Source organism: Apostichopus japonicus, chromosome 21, assembly GCF_037975245.1.
Source record: "Apostichopus japonicus isolate 1M-3 chromosome 21, ASM3797524v1, whole genome shotgun sequence".
Classification (NCBI taxonomy): domain Eukaryota; kingdom Metazoa; phylum Echinodermata; class Holothuroidea; order Aspidochirotida; family Stichopodidae; genus Apostichopus; species Apostichopus japonicus.
The window spans coordinates 5,126,939-5,148,928 of record NC_092581.1 but is presented as its reverse complement, the minus strand read 5'-3'; the positions used below and the strand labels follow the sequence as shown (position 1 = coordinate 5,148,928).

Here is a 21,990-nt window from a genome sequence, read left to right as displayed (position 1 = left end):
GGGATATGGTGGGGTTGGATGGGGTGGATCCTCTAAGTCTAAAGAAGACTAGACGAAAAACAAGTGTACGTATTTATGTGAAAATGAAAAGTTGGTGGAATGTAATACGTATCTATGGAAATTGGTGCAATATCTCGTTTGTTTTCTTTAAAACAGCATGTCTCCCATTGTTTATGCCATAGATACAGACTTCGTGTACACAATTAACAGTTTTATTTCATTTAGAGACGTCAATTTTCCTCTTCACTTTCCCAGGAACTATCAAAACTGCCCTATAAATGTTTTTGAAGGTATCCATGACACTTTCTACTTGGTCGATGCAATCTGCGTTTTATGAAATGTATAACAATAAGTATTGCAAAGTGCATGCTGCAATTTGCTAGTACCACAAACTTGTCAACATGGCCAGCAGTGACTGGGAAGAAGTGAAACGGCTTGCGGCAGATTTCAAGCGAGCACAGTTAACTTCGTCATCACAGAGGTATTTGTTTAGCAGAAAATGGATTCTTTAAATATATAATTGCAATACTGTGTCAGAAAATGTATCCTTACTTTATCTATTTAGGTTTTGTGGTGTTTGACATGTAGTATATCAAACATCTGTTTGCAGCCAGTGTAGTTTCGCAATACGGTTCGTGTGGTAGGCAATAATAATAGTGATAGCCTAGCCTTACCTCTATACCCTTCATCGTTGTGCTTCAGCTACAGTAGCTTGACCGTTACTGTTACCACTAGTTAGTAGCCTAGTGCTCTTTGATTGTTTACTGGGGCCTGGGCCCTATAGCCTAAGATACATTGCCATAAACTATTATTATTAGGGAGTGTTAGCTCAGTGGTTAACGCCGGTGCCTTTTCATTCATACATACATACATACATACAATTCATAAGGTCTATAGAGTTCGAGTCACTCCAAGATTAATGTATCCCATTCAGTTACAGAGTTGTTGACAATTCATAATCAGGGATGTTAAACTATGAATCTAAGAGACTGACTTCAGTCAGTGTGTGGTTTTGATAAGCCAATAATGGCTTCTTCGCAAGTTCCTGCTTGCAGGAGGATCTAAAATACATACAATACCGGTCACACTAATTAGCGTCAACTCATGACAACTCACGACAACTCAAGACAACAGGCTTAAAATAACATCAAATACCATCAAATACAATTGATGTTATCAGAGTATATCTGGAAACACGTTAGATGGCGCTCGTCGCCTTTTGCCAAGTTACCAGTGTGTGGGCACCATTCTCAATTGAAAAATTACACTTACCTGTAGTGTAATGGTTCGGTCCAATGTCATTGCGCAAGCGCAATGGCATCTTGTCGTCCAATTCAACCTTAGAAAAAAGTTGGCGATTTTTACGACAAAAACATTTTTTCCCGTGAAAGATCTGTATGCACGCTGATTCCAGTCAGTTTTAAACGTGTTTCCAGATATACTCTGATAACATCAATTGTATTTGATGGTATTTGATGTTATTTTAAACCTGTTGTCTTGAGTTGTCGTGAGTTGACGCTAATTAGTGTGACCCTACAATACATACATTATCAGTGTTGTCTTCGCAGTAGACACATCTGCATTGAACTTTAAGCACACAAACTGCAATATTTGTCCTTATTTCTGCTAACGTAGGCCTATCCTAATTCCTAGGCCTAGTCTGACATAGGCCAAACTGAGGCGTTCTAGCTAAATGCAGTACAGCATGGACTAAGATTGGCTACTGTAGTGTAAGGCAAGACCTAACCTTAGCCTGAGACAAAGCTTGGCCAAAGCCTACCATTCTCACTATCACAACATTGAGAAATTAAACTGCCTGGTGAGAGGGTGACACTACAAGTTTACAATAAGAAGTGTACACAATCGCTTTTAGTATGTTTCACCTTTCCAAAGACATGTGTTACTGAACATTACGAATAAGTAGTATTGTCAAATGTAATCAGCCATTAGACAACTTATGACAATTTTGGGGAAATTTTATCATACTAATGCAAAGTTAAAAGCCCTGTTTTTGTATTTTCATATTGTCAAACGTAACATAGTTTTTGTATGTTTTCCTTACAGTTGTATGCTATATGAACCTCAGATGCATATCACTAATTAAACTGTGCTGTAATGCATACCACAACAGCACCCATTTTGGTGAGGATATTTCTAAAGAAAAGACCCATAATTTTATCAGACATTTGTTCAAAATGTTTGAAACAACTTGCATACATAGGCCTAAATGTTGATAATGCATTGCAGAAGTTAGAGGTTTATTTTGAGCAATAAGTTGGCTAAGTCTTCATCATAAAAAAATTACTTTACTTTTTGGTGTCTGAGTTTTTTCCCTCCCCATAGGGTCCTTGATTGGGACTTGATTGTCCCTCCTGATCCTTTGTGTTCTACCTTTTTTTCCCAACCTAACTGACAAATTTCCCTCTTCAAAGAACTTACCTAAAGCTCAAAACCCTTCCCATCTTTGAGAGGAGAATCCTTTCTTCCATAGATATTTTTATTCTTTCTTTTTAGATTATCAGAAAGAAACTGTGTGGAGATACTATCCAAACTCATTGAAGAAAAACAAATTGAAGTCATTTACTCACTAGACGGCAAAGAATATGTCACACCTTCCCAGCTATTTAAAGAAATACGAGATGAACTTATAGTACATGGAGGTAGGCATACATGGTGCAAAATAATGTTACTAAAGTCTTTTGGAATTGCTATCGAAAGTTTCAGTTTTGCTTCAGTATATAATGTGGAAGAAAAAACAATGTTACCAGTAACTTGTTCAATATTAGTAAACTTCTGAAGTTACTGACATACTATCTTGAATGTTGAAAAGCTTCCCAACTGTATATGAGTCTTTGTCATTGGGGAGATCAGGTGTCTCAAATAATGACTGTTTGAATATTTCTGATTTCATCTTAAATTTATATCCTTTACTATCAAACAGGCTTGGGGTAATCGTAATCAGTAATCGTAATCGATTACAATCGATTACATTTTTTGAAGTAGTCGTAATCGTAATCGATTACTTTTGTGAAAATTACAAAGTAATCGTAATCGATTACAAGGGCAAAGTAATCGTAATCGTATTACATTTATGATTACAGTGAAATTTGAATGAGAACGGCAAAATTAGTAGAAATGATTAAAACTAATTCTTACTATTGGCTTTTAGTGTGACCAAAGAAGTGTTCCTGCTTCTAGAATTCTCTAGCACAATAAACGTAAATTACTGGGGATTTGATCGCCATATTCAAGGATTTTTATCACCTGAATTATTCTGTTAAAAAAAAAATCACTGCAAATTAAGTATTTTGGTGAATCAGAATTTGCTTTACCAGAGTTGACCATTTTTTGATGAAAATAATTTACTTTTACTTTGGCCTTCCATGTCCCATGTACTGTGGAATGCCCTATTTCAAAGCTGTTTAGTTTTATTTTGGTGTTATAATGTAAAAGAGTTTTTAGTTTTGCTGCTATGCAGAAATTATTAGTTTACAAAATATAGTGTTGCATGAAAATCTTCATTTGTTTTACTTTAGTATTTGTCTGTTTACTCTTTGTCTGTTTAAATTGTATTTTTTACTGGACTTATGGGTTACACATCTTAAACGTGTTAAGGCATAAATGTGTAATGCCTGGTAGGAATTGTAGATATACTTCCACAATTTTGTCCGTATATACTGTAAATGCCCTTCCTTTGCCCTATTTCATTGCCCTATTTCCCGGCAGAGAGTTATATTAAACAGATATGCAGAGGATTGTGCAAGTAACCACAATGTAATCATGATTGTAATCACGATTACATTACAATGTAATCGTAATTGTAATCGATTACTTCAACTTTAGGCTGTAATCGTAATCGTAATCGTAATCGTAATCATACATTCTCAAGTAATCGTAATCGATTACATTCAGATGTAATCGCCCCAAGCCTGCTATCAAATACTGTTAGTCTAGAAGTTGTATTATAATGGACATATGGCATACAGTAAAACTGGGTTGACTTAGATTCTCAGGATAACTGCTTCTTTTCCTCTCTATGATACTTTGAAACTCAAGCAACCACACCAGATGTTTTCACCAAAATGTTTTTTTTCTGAATTGACTTTCTCGAGCTTTACCATTTTCTTTTAACCTAGGAAAGAAATAAGTGCTAATTTACTACGTGTTAAAACATTTTTATTTGGAATTTTCTCAACAGGAAGAGTAAACTTGGTAGATCTTCAACAAGTAAGTGGATCAAATGATAACAAATTTCAATTTTAGTTACAATTTTTCCACCTGTATCTCTCAAATCAGGTTGAGCCATTGGACATCTCTTAGCTCCAGATGCAACTCATAATGTTACAATAGCCACCAAGCTGATGTGATTTATGTAGGGTTTTGTTTGACAAAATTTATTTCATTTATATGCAATGGTACATGTAGACCAAGATATATGAATTATCTGAACGGATCGAATGTTACAAAAACATACAGTACAAATTTGCAATTGGTACCATTGGGAGTTAATTCAAGAATAATTACTCTAAGTGATACATGTTGAATTGTTTTACATAGCGTTTGATAAATTGGGTGCATAATTTTGTGTGCTCTGTCAGAAACGAACTCTGTTCTGTACCAAGCAGACAACAGAAAACATGTATGTTAGTAGTAGTACATGTATGATTTGAGTCAAGACTAACTGTTTATAAATGCAAACAGTATATATATTATTACAGAAAACCAGAGAAATAAGATATGACTCATAATTGACAAATAAGGAGTAATGTTTTAGAAAATATATTGGAATTTTCGGTACCCCTGGGACCTTCCTCAGCAATACTTGGCAGTTGAATGAAAAGAACAAATGAAAAACACAATGAAAGTATGACGCTAGATAAGTGTAAGTTGCATTGAAGGAATTAGAACCAAATAAACCATGACTATACAGGAAGCGGATTAAGCAGCAAAGAAGGGATTACATATGTTTGTAGAACTGATAGTTGTAAATTGTAGTGAGTTGGAAAATCCAGAACAGTGAAAAAACTTCCAGGATTCGAACCCGGGCTGCCTGCTTTATATGCGGACACCCTAACCACTGGTATATTAGATATATATATTTTGATTATAAATATATATGCTGTTTGAACTCTTCTGTAGAATCAGTGTTGTCAGAATGCACACAAGGATATTTATTATTAATTTCAATATTGTCCTTGACTCCTTATTATATTACCTTAAAACCTTTTGAAGTAACTAGCACTGTCATAGCCAGCGCTAGCCTAACAGTGATTAATCAAGCTTTGACTAAACTTGTTCTCATCAATTTATTGCAATTGTTCTTAAATTTGCTTTTTTTTTTTACTCTCTTTTGCCCAGACCATTGGGATCGAGCTCTCCCAAATCGAAACCAAGGCTGCCGAGATCGTCAGGTCCGACCAGTCCGTTTCGTTAGTGTTAGGACAGCTTATAGACGAGTAAGTAAATACTTTTGGCAAAGAATTTCTAATTTTATTGGACGTTTGTCTCTCCCCCTAACCCCCACCCCACTCCCTGACTGCCATCTTCCCTGTTTGACTTTCTCTGTCAATTCATTCCTTGTCAGTTCTTACCTGGATCATCTGGCCGAAGAAATAAACGAACAGCTTCAAGAGAACGGCCAAGTTACTATTCCAGCACTTACCCAGTCGCTCGATCTTCCTGCCGACTTTTTATCAGAGGTGAGTGTTTTAATGACTCGATTTCTTTGACTCACTCTTTGACTTCTCATGGTCTTAACAGCAGAACTTCCTTTACTGAAACTGGGGTAAAAATTAAATGATTAATAAGTCATAAAAATCTCAAACAAACTGCTATGCGAGATGTAAAACCCAATTTATACTAAGTTTTTTTCTTATATATATTTTTTAATAACAGACGATATTCGGAGCCTTCAAACACTTGAAGTTATAAGTTATTCCTTGTAATTTCCATTGGATATTTCTGTACTAATACATTTCAAACAGTAGTTACATCTTTATAGATAGATACAGACCCTGTATTCATATATTCTATATATTCCCTTGGCAGGCTATTGAATCACGTATTGGTCGGTTAATCAATGGGGAGATCGATCCATACGACAGGGACGTCATCTTCACCCAGGCCTTTGTCGAGAGGAATACAGCAAAGGTCAGAGGTGTCTTCAGTGCTATAACTAGGTAAGACTATTAAAGTAGATCCCTCATCAGAGTATGTGTTACTACCCTCACCCCTCAAAGGTCAAAGGTGTCTTCAGTGCTATAACTATGTAAGACTATTAAAGTAGATCCCTCATCAGAGTATGTATTACTACCCTCACCCCTCAAAGGTCAAAGGTGTCTTCAGTGTTATCACTAGGTAAGAGTATTTAAAGTAGATCCCTCATCAGAGTATGTGTTACTACCCTCACCCCTCAAAGGTCAAAGGTGTCTTCAGTGTTATCACTAGGTAAGACTATTAAAGTAGATCCCTCATCAGAGTATGTGTTACTACCCTCACCCCTCAAAGGTCATAGGTGTCTTCAGTGCTATAACTAGGTAAGACTATTAAAGTAGATCCCTCATCAGAGTATGTATTACTACCCTCACCCCTCAAAGGTCAAAGGTGTCTTCAGTGTTATCACTAGGTAAGACTATTAAAGTAGATCCCTCATCAGAGTATGTATTACTACCCTCACCCCTCAAAGGTCAAAGGTGTCTTCAGTGTTATCACTAGGTAAGAGTATTTAAAGTAGATCCCTCGTCAGAGTATGTATAACTACCCTCACCCCACCCCTCAATGTTCTTGGGAAAACCCATATGAAAGGTGATGGCACATCAGAGAGAGTGGCTGGACTTTCAAGTTTACCACCTTTACCATAAGTACCCCTCATCATAGTATGTATTACTACCCTCACCCACCCCTCAGTGTTGTTATATAAAAGGTATATGAAAGGTTATGGTTATGGCACATTAGAGAGAGTGGCTAGACTATCAAGTTTACCACCTTTACCATAAGTACCCCTCATCAGAGTATGTATTACTACCCTCACCCACCCCTCAGTGTTGTTATATAAAAGGTATATGAAAGGTTATGGTTATGGCACATTAGAGAGAGTGGCTGGACTATCAAGTTTACCACCTTTACCATAAGTACCCCTCATCAGAGTATGTATTACTACCCTCACCCACCCCTCAGTGTTGTTATATAAAAGGTATATGAAAGGTTATGGTTATGGCACATTAGAGAGAGCGGCTGGAATATCAAGTTTACCACCTTTACCATAAGTACCCCTCATCAGAGTATGTATTACTACCCTCACCCACCCCTCAGTGTTGTTATATAAAAGGTATATGAAAGGTTATGGTTATGGCACATTAGAGAGAGCGGCTGGAATATCAAGTTTACCACCTTTACCATAAGTACCCCTCATCAGAGTATGTATTACTACCCTCACCCACCCCTCAGTGTTGTTATATAAAAGGTATATGAAAGGTTATGGTTATGGCACATTAGAGAGAGCGGCTGGACTATCCAGTTTACCACCTTTACCATAAGTACCCCTCATCAGAGTATGTATTACTACCCTTACCTCACCCCTCAGTGTTCTTGGGAAAAACCATACGAAAGGTTATGGCACATCAGAGAGAGTGACTGGACTATCAAGTTTACCACCTTTACCATAAGTACCCCTCATAAGAGTATATATTACTTCCCTCACCCTCAAAGTTGGGAAAAAACCATATGAAAGGTTATGGCACATCAGAAAGAGTGGCTGGACTAACAAGTTTACCACCATTTACCATAAGGCCTGTCTCCCCAATCAACACAGAGATCGACGGGCAGGTATTGTGGTTTCAAGTAGCATGTCCAAAAGGGAAGGTAAATTTTCATGGCAAACATGATGGTAACTTTTACATTTGCCCTCCCAGTAGTTGATGTGCATGACAGAGTTGCTTTTATCACCCTTTTCTCTTGTTTTAATACAGGCCAACATCTGTACAAAGTATCTTGAACAAGTACAAATTCCCTGAAAAACTCTTTTACAGTAAGTAATATTTTTATATTTCTTAACAGTAGTTTGACCAATACTAATGGTTAGCCAGACCTTCAAGTTCCAGTTCTGTTATTTCCTTAATGTTAAAGAACTCTTAATTTTTGTGGTAGCATCTTCGAAGGAAGTTTATAGAGTAAGTCAGATGTAAATTTCCAATGCTTTTTTATTTGCACAAAATGTGTATCTGAATATAGCACACTCAGTTTGTATTATGTTAACTCCCTCTAGCTTTTGTTACATTTTTCTTTGTTTAAAGGTGTCTTAGAAAAGCTTGTCAACTCTGGTCGCTTGAACGGTGACATCATCGGTGGCCGTCAAGACAAAGCTTCTTACGTCCCAGAGATATTTTCTAAAACGCAGAATAACTGGGTCGATTCTTTCTACAAACAAAATGGATACTTGGGTAAGTCGATTATCAAGGTGCAAACAGCTGAAACTCAACTACTACTTAGCGTAGTCTTTTATATGGCGATGTGGTCAAGCATGATTATATAAAGATGTGTTAGGAGGAGGTTAAGTGTTGGCATTTGCATAGAAACTACCAGATTTTTAATTATTAAGCACATGTTGAGACTAAATTGCAAAAAAAGCAAGAGAATACTTTAAGCTGATGTATCAGTGTGGTGGCAAGTGGTACATAGTTCAAAGTTCTTAGCAAGAGTCAGTGTTTTATCTTTCACTTCTGCTACCCATGTCTACATATTCATTTCCTCAAACAGGTCTATTTGTTTCTACATCTGCTTTCGCTGTTGTTGCAGAATATTGATTTGAACGTATGACCTTTCTGACAGACAATTATTCTTAAGTTGTAAGATACATTAATAGCTCAACTGATCATTTTTTTCTTAAAATGTGATATCTAAACCCACCATAGTTTGTATGAGAGCCCTTTTGCTTTCGGCAGAGGTCAGAGGACAAAATCTGAAAACCTTGCGAACACAAATAACTCCAAAGGAAATTGTGGATGAACTTCATACATGATTACTCAGTTTCACATAAATGCAAGGACCTTGCTCTTAACAATGGTCAAAACTTAGATAATCAGTTTATTCAGATATTTATATTAAATGTTGCCATCTAAAACTGCGGCTAGGAATCAGCAAGCTTTTTTATCTTGGATCTCTGGTTGCAGAATATGATACGTTGTCAAGACTCGGGGTGACAGACCCTAAAGGTTACATCAAGAGAAGGTTCAAGGCGGAGAAATTCATCCACCTGAAGGCTGCGTCCATCGGGAAGATACTGCAGGACCAAGTAGATGCTACCATCGATGAAGCTGTGAGAACATCGAGTTGGGTGGACGTCATGGTGAGTTTAGTCCAGCACACTTCGGAGGTGCTTACGTGAGGACTGAGCCACCTAAAGAGGGCTGTGAACCCCACTTTGAGTACCAATGATCTATCAAGCTTTTGTTAATTTTTATTCTTGTTACTTCTTTTTCTTCAATTTAGAAAGTGGGAAGGGATAAAGGCACAATTGATCAATGTTTTATTTGTGAAATGCAAAATGTGCTTGTATTGTAGCTTTTTGCATACTGCATGAAACTGAAGCAAGGTTTCTCCCCACTCCCCCCCCCCTCGCCTCACCACCCTTCCACTTCGAATGAGCAACTATCTATGCACTGCCTCTTTCAGCCTATCCTACCATCGTCCCTCTCCAGACAAGACGTGAACCAACTCATTCAAGATATTTTGAAACCGAAGAGTAAACTCGGGATTAAGGTCTTCAACGACACCATCATCTGCAGCAAAGCCTTCCTCGACGAGTGCTTGACGATCTTTGAACCGGTCATGAAGGAGAAGGCTCAAAAGGTGAGACAAAATGGATTTAACTGGTGGAAAATCAAAATAAATGTCTCTAGCTTGATAAGAATTCTCCAGAGAATAATAAGGCAATTGCAAATGAGAGACTCCTCAGTCAGTATCTCTGTTTTTTGGTTTACATAATAATAATAATAATAATAATTAACAGTTCTTATTTAGCGCAACTTACAATAAAGTCTCGCCGTGCTGTACTGAACCCTGGTCATTGGTAACATGTCACACCTACACACCTAAGTGTGCACAATTCAAACAATCTCTCCTGGGGCACCACAGCCACGTGTCTCCTGGGGGACTTCCCATAGGGTGCAGCCTCGCAAGTCCCCATTTATACACCTGGGTGAAGAGAGGCAATGGAGATAAAGTGCCTTGCCCAAGGACACAACGCAATGATCTGGCCAGGGCTCGAACCTGTAATCCTTAGATCACAAGTCCACTGCCTTAACCACTTGACCACAACGCCAATATCAGTTAGAGCAAGTTGTAATATTATCTCTTGCAACTTTAAGTGGGGGACTATATATAAAAAGTTAAAAATATAACACATTTATGGAAAAAAACAAATTTAAAGCCTCCTTTTGTGGACTAGGATTTTGTCAGAGTTAGATGTGAATGAGAGTATAAGCTTCTTGAAATTCCTGTTTAATGTTCATGTAGTGAGGATGAATTTAATTACCCAGTTACAGTATCTGTCACTCGGCTAATTCTTGGCAGCTTTGTGCATCTGATCAAAGCCTAACCAAAAGGGAATTAGGAATACGGAAGTAGCAACTTATTCCGACCCATGTATTTAAGACACGAATGACACTGAGCACCAAAATAGGTGCTCGATTTCGATGCGGATGTTTATTTTTAGAAATGTTATCAAAACATGAGTTCCTTCCTCTTCAACGGAATGACTCTGCACTAGTGATGACGGAAATGTAACAGATCATGTATTTATAGTACGGACGACTTCCTGCAGGCAGGATGCTAATCGGTGAACTCTTGAGATGGAGATGGAAGGATCGCTTGAAATATACTGAGTGTATTAGCTGGCAACATAAACACAATGTGCGGTTTATAATAGTTTAGTGTTACCCTAATCATGTATAGGTTCGAACATATTCTCTGTATTTGACTGAATTACACAGTGATATTTACTGTTGTTTTGACTCCAATGCCATAAATGGAGTATGTTTTATCTGAGAGGTTGAAATATACTGAGTGAATTAGCTGGCAACATAAACACAGTGTGCAGTTTATAGTAGTTAAGTGTTACCATAGTCATGTATAGGTTCGAACAGATTCTCTGTATTTGACTGAATGACACAGTGATATTTACTGTTTGTTTTGTACTCCAATGCCATAAATGGAGTATTGTTTATCTGACAGTTTAAAAACTATTCCCCCTTCAGTCAGGTCATTTCCACCAACGATGGCGGTTCTTCCTATTGTCTGTTCATTTATGGTAACGAGGAAGTTCGCTGATCTGGTCAGCCGATCTGGTTAACTCTGACGAATCACAGGAAATAGTTGACCTGGTTTCCTGTGATATTTAAGTGATATTTACTGGTTTCCTGGTTAATAATAAGATAAGCCCGACCTAGTCCTCTATCGCTCTCGGAATGATGTCAGCAGAACCATTGGAAAGGAATCAGTTTTGCATTTAATCATAGACTGGTATCAATCAATAAAAAATGCTGGATGGGATGAGCAATATAACCGTGAGAAAATGTCTTCCTGCAGATGAGAAGGGAAAAGTTGAAGTTGATGTCATACGAAGTTATACCCCAACTCGCCGTCTGCGCTCTAGCACCCAATCATTGCTCTCTATGCACCCTGTGTCCACTAAACCTTATGGCGAGGGATCTTTCCAGTACTCCTCAACCTCCTTTGCAATAAACTCCCACTCAAAATAAAGAATGTCGTGTCGGTGGAGATGTTCAAAACTGTTTTGAACACACACCTGTTTTCATTGTTATAATTGTTATGTTTACTCTTATTGTATATTGTGTACATATCTTTCACTTTCTTTTGTACAGCGCGGCGAGACTTTATTGTAAGTTGCGCTTTATAAGAACTGTTATTATTATTATTACTTACGATGTCTTTGGTGTGATTAAGTTATTTATATCTACCAAGGCTTGACGTTATCTCACATGTTCAGCATCTTCTTTAATCTGATGTTCATTCATACTTAGTAAAGATTCCTAAATCCTATTGGTCCATTCAGGTCAGCTGACCGTGGTTAATCCTGTGAGTAACGCACAGTAAAATTACGGCGCATCACTTTAATAAATCTTTGGTTATATGTAACCAAAAATGTTTTGTTTTATGATTTTTCCCCCACACAAATGGTAGTGTATGAATGAACGGGGTTAATCAACGGTCTAGCGTGCGTTACTCACATGATTAATGCACGCTAATTAATGGCACGCTAGACCGTTGATTAACCCCTTATTTTAGGTAGGAGGGGGAAGGGGAGGGGAGAGGGGAGGGAAAGTGGATAAGCAAGTTACAAAGGACTTTATGATTGTATTGATGTGAAAGGAAAGTCTCCTTGTCTTCTCGCTTACTCGAACTGTTGTCACTAGCCGTAAATGGTGCTAAAAATTCAACCGCACGAAACGACACAGCACGCGCATAGGTAGAGCTCACAAGATCCGTCAAAATTGTTGGCCTGGTTTCGAGAGCTCCATCTGTTGTCACGTAATCTTGAATTGTAGAAAACTGCATGCATTATGGACAAGTATATGATATTAATGTGTTGTGGTTATTTTCATTCTTGTGAGTCAAATTCAAGTTGAAGTATGGTCTCTTTGCTTGATCCAGTACAAATTTTCTGATGTTCGGAAAAGTAGCTCCAGGCAGTTCTGTACCATGCACAGGTCCACATGCAGCCTCTGACCATCTGTAGTCACTGTATACTGCCATTGGTTGTTTGAATATGATGACCATTGGCTTCAGTATGGTGAATTGCTAGGCCAAGCTAGCTCAAAGCGATTTCTGCAACTTTGATATATCGTCTCGCTTGTAAAAGTATCGCGAAATCCCAATTGATTTTGTCTATAGTTGGGTTTTACCCTGGCGACGAGACCGCATGCTACGTGTTTGCTCTCATGAATGCTCTCAACATTCATTCAATGTCCTTCAATCTCGCAGGATGCTGTGACACATCGCGACTTTTTCCTACACAAAGATAAGAAAGCGGTGGCAGCATTCAGCGGCTCGGACGGAAAACAAGACAAGAAGGATGAGAGAAGGAAAAAAGCTGCAGGTGTGATAATTTTTAAGTAAAAATTAAAAAAAAAAAAAATTATAATAAAAATAAATAACAGATGTACGTCGGGTTTAAGTCCTGAATCTCGTTCCAGCCCAAAATTTCCCCCTTTTTTTAATTTTGTTGAATTGTTTTAAATTTTTTAAGGATACTGTATATTATATTTTCATTCTCTCCCTTTGTGTGTGCTCTCTTGGTGTTTCATACTTGTACTCGTGGCAATTTGGACATTTTGAAAAAATTGTGGAAAGTCTAGCTCTACTAAATGTGCAAGATAACCCTCTCCTACTCAGGACTTATACTCCTACCAAGGTGAACCCTACTCGTATTGATACTTGTGTGTTATGTTACTCGTATTCAGAGTCAAGTGGGCACCTTTCATATTGTAGTCTTCTATGGACATTCAATCCCTATGCCGGGTGTGCTGATATACCCAATGTTGGCACTGTGCCAAGAGGTTAAATTTATACAATGCTTTCCACCAGGTGGCGGTGGCAGCAGTGGGAAATCCGGCGTTGCCAGCACAAGTCGAGAGGTCAAGACTAAGAAAGTCAAGAAGGGCCGGAACAAAGACCCGGTAGAACCGTTAGAAGAAGAATCGTCGACGAGTGAGTGCGGAGTATTTTAGGGAAACGATTTATTCTCTTAATATTCCCACGGGAGGGAGGGAGGGGTGCATTGGTGGCAGACATAAGGGTCACCATAACAACACAGAGGTGCAAAGAATTTACAGAAATAGGAACCTCTCTTAAACTACTTAATTTGAGTAAAACTATAAAAATGAAATTAGAAGAAGAATCGATGACAAATGAGTTTTCAGATCATTGATATTAGGCAACGATTCATTCTCTTAAGTTTCCCACAAGAGGGAGGGAAGGGTGCATTGGTGGCAGACATGAGGGTTACCATAACAACACAGAGGTGCGAAGAATTGTCAGAAATAGGAATTTCTCTTAAAAAAACTTGATATGAGCAACATAATAAAAATGAAATTAGAAGAAGAATCGACCAGGTGATTGCGGAGTTTTCAGATCATTGATTTTAGGAAATGATTCATTCTCTTGAGTTTCCCATGGGAGGGAGGGGTGCATTGGTGGCAGACATGAGGGTTACCATAACAACACAGAGGTGCGAAGAATTGTCAGAAATAGGAATTTCTCTTAAAAACACTTGATATGAGCAATATTATCAAATCTTGCTGATAAGATTCATTTGGTGAAAGCAACATCTAGTTTGCCTTTATAAATGGAGCAGATCGCAACAACCAGTCAATTTACCATATTTGACTTCATGTCAGTTTTTAACTGTCTAAAACAGTTAACAGTCTAGATATATACCGTATAATATACCCGCACAAAACAGTTTGGCAACCGTGTATTTTCTGTAAAATGGGGCCAGGCTGTGGAATGATTTGCCGTCTTCGGTTGCTAATCAATCCACATTTCTTTGTTTCAAAAAAGCTCTGAAGACAGTTCTCTTTAATGAGGCCTTTAAGTAAGCCTCTTTCTTCTGTCTCGTTGCTGTTTTTGTGCATTTGTACGTTTTATTTTTTCCTTGTAAAGTGCCATAGAATATCGTTTTAGTTATGGCACTATATAAATGCCATATATATTATATATATATATATATATATATATATATATTTATCTGATTGAGGGAAAGTATGATCAATGAAAACTTACACATATCTGTTAAGGAAATGAAATAATCAATTTTTGGGACCAAATCTGTATTTTCCATATATCTTTTGCTCCATGTTTCGAAGGCAGCAGAGGTCAAAGCCAGGAGTTGGAGTTCTATTCGGTGGAGAAAATAGAGGGAATATTAAAGACCAAACTACGGGATTGCCCAGAAGAGTTGCACACAGAATTAGCGGAGGATTTATTAAGGTAGAACCTCTATTATTGCTATTGTTGTTATTATTATTATTATTATGAAAAAGAAACTTCTTTGTTTTGCGATGTTGTAGGGGTGATTGCAAGATATTTTGCCTTCGATTGGAACCTTAAGCTTAATATTGCGGTCCATTCTTGTCCATTCGTTCGTCAAGTTAATGATGAGTCTTTCATTAAAAGACTTTGGTTGATATTTCCAAATCGGTCGGTATCGTTCGTTTTTTTGTATATTGAAAGTGAAATTATCATATAATGTTGAAGTGTTGTAGGACTGAATAAACGTATGCATCACCAAGATTTATTGAGATGACAAGAATCTTGTCTATAAAGTAAAAATCTGGTGTTTTTTTCAGTCATATATATCAATGAACTTACTCATACTTTTGTTAAGTATATTGTTGAATTGTTGGGCCATAAGACTAGTATACTGTGGGAGACACATACACCCACAATAATCAGAAGCCATTTACATCTTGAGTAAGCAACTGGGGCTATATATTCCTTTCCCATCCTCTTTTTTTCTCTCTTTCTTTCTTCCTTTTGGTGCCAACACATTAGCCAGACAGCAGTTAGAGACCATATCTTTTGTCAATTGGTAAGCACACATTTATATGTACCGGTGGCGTAAAAAGTTTGTTTTCTTGCGTGTCTTAATCTTACAGACCTTTGACCAGACGATATCAAGAAACAGCCAAGGAGGCTTACATGGCGTTAGCAGGCGGTTCCTCTGCGGCAGAGAGGAGAAAGACCCACGAGAATGTCCAGGAGAAGGTCAACTCACTCTGGACCAACGTCAAACTCTTTGAGAAGGGGGTTAATCAATTTACAGGTAGGAGGTCATGTGTGTGTGGGGGGTTGGGAAGGGGAGGGAGGGAAGGGGAAAGAGGGTGGAGGGGGTGAACATGGTTAAAAGGGAGGGTTTGCCAAGTAGAACTTACATGTGGGTGCAGGCTTGTGGGTAAATCAGTTAATAGGTATGAGGTCATGTGTGAGGAGAAGAGGAGGGGAAAGGGGGATAGAGGGGGAGAACATGGATAAAAAGGAGGGTTTGCCAAGTAGGACTAACAGGTGGATGCAGGCTTGGCAGTGTGATGAATCGGTCCAAGGAGAGGCCATGCCATATGCATCATTACTCATTGTCAAACTTCACCAGAAAAATGGTTTGTGGTTGCGGTACACAACCATAAGCGTATCAACATTTCAGATTTTGTAGTAGCTATTGATCAGATCTGTTTATAAATTTTTATCCTTATACAGTTGTGAAAATTTCAAAGGATTAAGTGAGCCACATTGTGCTCAATATAGAAAGGAATGGCTTGGCAAAGGATAAAGATGATTTTCCGTACATCATAAGATTGAATTTGGTGGGGTAATTCTCATTTTAAATTTTTATGGAACAGATGAAGATGTGGTCAGCCAACTGAACAAGTACCTTCTGAAAACACTCTGCACGGAAATCACAAACTGCATCTTCAGTTCGATTGCGACAGAACAGATGATGGCCCACTCCGAATCATCGGACATGACCGCAGACGTGAGTTTCTTAACTGGTTGAGGTTTGTGGGAGTTGAGGGGGTAAGGAATGGGTCAGAGAAGTTTGTAGGAGTGGGGTGAGTGATGATTTGAGGAATGGGGTGATGATGATTTGAGGGGTGGGTTGAAGATGATTTGAGGGGTGGGGTGATGATGAGTTGAGGAGTGGCGTGATGATGAATTGAGGAGAAGGTGGGGTTGGGGGGGGTGTTGGTCATGGTTGCAGGTGACAGTTGGTGATGATTGCAGGAGTGAAATGGTGGTGATTAAAGGAGGTGGGGTGGGGGGTTAGTCAAGGGTTGTAGGAGAAGTGTTAATGATCATTACAGGAGGGAGATAGATGATATCATCAGGCTATTGGTGAAGATTGCTGAGGGAAGTTAGTCAGGATTATAGGATGGTTGGTTGATTAGGATTGCGTGAAGGTGATCACAGTAGATTGACCGGGATGACAGCAGGAAGGTTTAAAGAGTGATTGCAGAATGGGGTTGATAAGGATTTACAAAATGGACCGTTCCTGATGACTAAGAAGGGTTTTATTATAATCGCATTGAGCTGACGTAATTATTCTAGTTCCTTTGTCAATGTTTGACTGTGATGAAGGTGTCTTTTGTTTCAAGCATCGATATTAGAATGACCCCCCTTAACCCCTCCCCTCTTCCCTCTTCTCTTCACACATCAAGTTTTGTTTACATTTCTCTATAATTGATTATTCTGTCCACAGGTCAGAGCCAAAATACTCTCCAAGCTGCCAGAGGATCACAGAGGGGTGTATACAAAACTGAATAGCGCCATCAATGGCAAGGTACTTTAGAAATGTCTTTCTTGTTTTGTGCTGGAGAATGGATTAGCTACAGGAAGTTGGCAGGATTTTGTTTTATATCGAGGTCAATTTTCCAGAGACAAGAAGAAACCTTGCCTTGTACACACACATCGGTCATAATGAAGATACGTAGATATCTTTTGCAAATTCTTACAAGTACAACATATTAATGGCTTGTGAAAATTTTAGATTGTGACAAAAATGAAGCCGTCTCCATGGTAATTAAGTAATTTGGTAATTAAGTAATTATCATATCTACATTAAAGTTGATATATGGAATGCTATTCTCAAATGGTTTAGAGCCACTTTAACTTTAAGTATCATTGATGTTTTCACTTGGAAGTAAACTTAATACAGCTGTCCCATGAATTAGGTATCTAAGACTTGATTTATATACTCTAGATGATATCAAGTATCCAAGACTTGAAGTGCAATTAATGATGATAACTTCACATCTTTGAATCAAGAAGTCAAGATAAAAATCTCTCAAACTTGATATCAAGTATCTAAGACTTCAATTTCACACACAGGATGATATCAAGTTATATATCAAGTATGCAAATTGCCACCAACGATGGTAACAAACACTTCTATCAAAGACACAAGATTAAAATCAAGCACCATAACCTTTGAGCGTGACATCGCATCTTCATTCCTGGGTGAATTCCCTTAACTCGTTCTCTGTTTTCACATTAACAGGATTTGGGCGACTTTTATACAAACCTGGAAGACTGTTGCAAGGATGATATTTGTGACGTCATGCTCCGGAAATTAGACAAAAAGAAAGAAAGGTTTGTTGATTTAAATTATTGCTGCTGGATAGGATTAAGCAAGATTAAGGATTTAACAACTTTTTTGCTTTTCTCCCTAAAGTATATATTTTCATAAAAAATTGCTGAACATTTTCTCTTTGTCTTGAGGGATTTTTGCTAGAAGATTTAAAATCTAACACAGCTGAGAATGATGTCATTAAAAGGAACATGATGACATATGTGAATGTTTACCTGAAATGGCTGGAAATTAGTACTGTGGCACTGCCACTACGTGTTTGTGTACCACATATTAATATCAAAACTGTTTTTGGTTTACATGGATGTAAATATCTTCATCAATTTTTTGCTATGTCCATGAAGAAGGAAAGGAGGTGGGGAGGGGGAGAGGACTTTTGATTGTTTTGTGAGAATAGTGTTGGTAAAAATATGATGTTCAAGCAGAAAACACAATGGACGGTAGGGTATCTTATACCCTCTCCCCGTCAGCAAGGAAAAGTCCCGTTAGCGTTTCCCTTTCACCACTCCCGTGTTTCGAATGGATACGCCATGTCTTGCGGTTGTTGTCTTATGACATATATTACCTTTGATTATTACAAGTAGTTGTTATTTAGGATTGCTGCCCTCTATTCTTGAGAACAATATGTTTGTTTGGGTGTGCTGTTAGTGACTGCTAACTTCTACCATATTATATTGAGATGACAACAACACGAGATAGAAAGCAGAATTATGTATTAAACATCTTTTGTAAGAAGATAAAAGATAATACTTCAGCGGTCTGTACATTCTATGACTCTCTCTCTCGTTTCTTGCCTAGGCCTCTGATATTCAATCACAAGCAAGCCTTGATCGCCCAGCTGAAGGATGAGACTGATCCAGCGCTAGCCCTCCATCTCACTGCTAGCGTTGTATTTCAGAACTGCACGCAGTGTATGCTACATGCCCCAGGAAGGTAAGCACACCTCAATTTCAATTTTCATTCTTTATTCCAGTATAAATTACAAAATTTATAAATAGGACACATAATAATGATACACTAAAATCGTAAAATGTACAATCATGAAAGCATGAACAAATAAGAAATAAGATGGAGGATTAGAATTTTTTTTTTTTTTTAGAATGAAAGAATTAAAAGGATTGAAGAGATTACAACAGAGATTCTAAGAACCCATTTTGAATATAAATGGCTGCTCTGTAGATAACTGAGTTCTTAAAAAGCATAATTTTAAAGCACCTATGCCAGAATGGTGGCATTAAACTGGTTCAAATTTTGACCTCTTTCAACCCTGAACGGTTACTTCCAACCATCGGAAAACTCTCCTCAGATTTCAAAGAAAATTGTGTGTGCTGTTAGGACATTGAAGTCAACCTCGAGAAAACATCTGTACGAAATAATCATAGGATATGGGATTGGCTAATGACAAAGTGTTTCCGACATTCTCATGTTTTCATTTACCCTCATCTTTTTCGCAGCAATTTCACTCTTGCTGCTTGACGGTCCCCGCAAGGGCAACGAAAATGAATTAAATTTGTAATGTCTCATTCTTTGAAAATCACCTATGATGTATCAGTTTTCCATATCGTGTCTGAGCTTTTAAGAAGCTTGTAAGACATTAGTTGATGACCTTCTGGTGTTGTATGTGTGAGTGTGTGTCTGTGTGTGTGTGGTACAGAGGACAAACATCATTTATCCACTCTGTGGATTTGTCTACACAAAATCATATTTTATTTCCTGACTTACTGATTTAATGTTCTCTACCAATTTTTTTTTTATCTCTAGATTGGTTCCTCACATCATCACATTCCTCGCCTCTCAGCTGACCAAGGAGCAACATAACCTACTATTACAGTACCAGGGGCTGGTACAGAAACAGATCGGTCTAGACAGAGAGGAAAATACCACCAGCGGTGAAGCCCATGACAATTCATCCGGGGTCAAAGTTGAACTGGAGGAAATGTTACCAAGGGTTAAGGATGTTGCTTTGGCCAAAAAGAATCCTTCCGTCAGCTCCGAATGACGGATTCGATCGGGCCGGAGGTTTCGGAGGGACGGTGAAACTTGAAAGCGATGAGGAATTACGATGCGACCGGAGATGATTTAAGGCGGAAGAAAACTACCTTGTCAATCAATCAGGATGGATCCTTCTTTGGTATTGAATTAAAAAGTTTTCATCGATTTGGAAAATGATGGAATAAAAACAAGAGAATCGAGAGCAGTGCAGAAAGATGTTAGAGGACACAGCCATAACAGAACACTGCCAATCGTGTTGCCCGTATTATAGCACTGATTGTTAAACATTTGACGGAAAACAATTGTAGGCACATGAAGGTTTACATTCCTCCACCCACCCCCCCCCACCCCACCCACCCGACCCCTCTCCAACAGGGAAAACTTCTTTGTTACATACCCAACTTTCCCTGTGTTTCCACCAGCTAAGCCTAACCCAGTTGTATTTTGGAATGTATTTTCTTCTTCTTCTTCTTCTTGTTTAAGTTTCCTCTGAAATGTAAGCTAGTCTCTTAAAGTGTGAATCTTATATCCTAACAATAATTGAAACAAGGTAAGAATGGTATTCTCCATGTCTTTTGGTGAAGGGATATGCCATGTGTCAAACACAATCATCCCTTTAAAGTCATCGATTCATATTCATAGAAGACAAAAGAAAGTTTTGAAAGAATTTTGTCAGTGGCTGGTTTGGCTTTTTTTAAAGGGTGTGAAGACTCGAGCAAAAAGAAACGTCTAATGTCGGTAATCTCACCTAGTTTCGAATGAGGTGTAACAGAAGTGTTAGACACCACCATCGATCCCAGAAAATACACACATGGCTTGCTACCGTCAGTAATTAGACACTAGTGTACAGTCAGTACATACAGCTGCGGTCAATACCCACAGCACAGTGTATAACGATACAGCGATGGACATCTCAGGTCCAGCTAAAGATAACCATTAAGGTATCACGTTACTGTACTGTCTGCATTTTGTAGCGACACGTACAAAACGTCACTTGCAAGCAACAGAAAGTTAACTTTTTCAGATGGCCGCACGCGGTTTGGGGCGAGTCTTTAATGCCTTTAAAACAGTGACAGAGTTTGAATCATGTACATAAAGAGACGAACATTTTCCAAGTGTAACAGCCTTTATCATTCCTATGACTAGAATTGGTTTTAAGATCTCTCAGGTCAAAGTTTAAAGGCCCTTGTGCATGTCTCGCTTCTCGGAGATATGGATGAATCTGCAAGACCTAACACGTCTGTCAAAGTGTCATATAAATTTCGTCTTTGCAAATGTCTTCTATTTTAATTATGTGGTGAAGACACAGTTGTATGGGCATTGAAGCAGTCTTGGCTTTTCATTTTGGGAATCTACGATTGCTTTTAAGCCCTCAGGTGAGGGCCAAGGCTGCCTTGGGTGAGAGGGCCCAATCTGTTATGTGTCAATATTTTTAAAGTAAGTGTCAGCTCGTTGGTCGGGCCGAAGGAGTGGTTTGGTCCATTGCCTGCCTCCAAACTCCCACTGTTTTGCTGTTTGTCTCTCCCCCCACCCCCACCCCCATTGTTGTCTTCCATATTTTGCTCTTAAATGTAAACAACTCACCAGCTGTTATGCTATATCGGTGAAAATGATATCATGCAGTAAACATGTAAAACTAGGAAATTATTATCTGATTTCAGAAATCACTGGAGAAATTTCAAATAAAACTTAACTCATCTATCCATCAAACCAGTTGTTTATTTTTTATCTGTTTGTCTACTTGGCCGGACCAACCATTTGTAATGGTTTCCCTCCGTTGACTTCAGACCCACTCATCTGATCACAACCCTTCTAAATAATATTTTATTTTTGAACACGAA

At 38.3% G+C, this 21,990-nt stretch overlaps 1 protein-coding gene across 2 annotated transcripts; it reads left to right on the top strand.

The window, feature by feature from the left end:
- The first annotated feature begins 324 nt into the window (after window positions 1-324).
- Window positions 325-21,850, top strand: LOC139962882 (E3 UFM1-protein ligase 1-like). 2 transcript variants are annotated; one of them, XM_071963267.1, is made up of 19 exons: window positions 325-481; window positions 2,515-2,660; window positions 4,199-4,227; window positions 5,359-5,456; window positions 5,585-5,699; window positions 6,049-6,179; window positions 7,968-8,026; window positions 8,292-8,438; window positions 9,168-9,343; window positions 9,670-9,846; window positions 13,000-13,114; window positions 13,603-13,725; window positions 14,883-15,006; window positions 15,675-15,841; window positions 16,413-16,546; window positions 17,270-17,350; window positions 18,068-18,159; window positions 18,956-19,090; window positions 19,919-21,850. In XM_071963267.1, exons 1-19 carry the CDS (start codon window positions 402-404, stop codon window positions 20,154-20,156), a joined length of 2,367 nt encoding a protein of 788 aa, XP_071819368.1. In that variant the 5' UTR covers window positions 325-401; the 3' UTR covers window positions 20,157-21,850. The 2 variants fall into 2 exon arrangements, with proteins under 2 accessions (XP_071819368.1, XP_071819369.1); XM_071963268.1 differs by lacking the exon at window positions 325-481 and adding an exon at window positions 2,101-2,142 and having other exon boundaries at window positions 2,492-2,660.
- The last annotated feature ends 140 nt before the right edge of the window (window positions 21,851-21,990 follow it).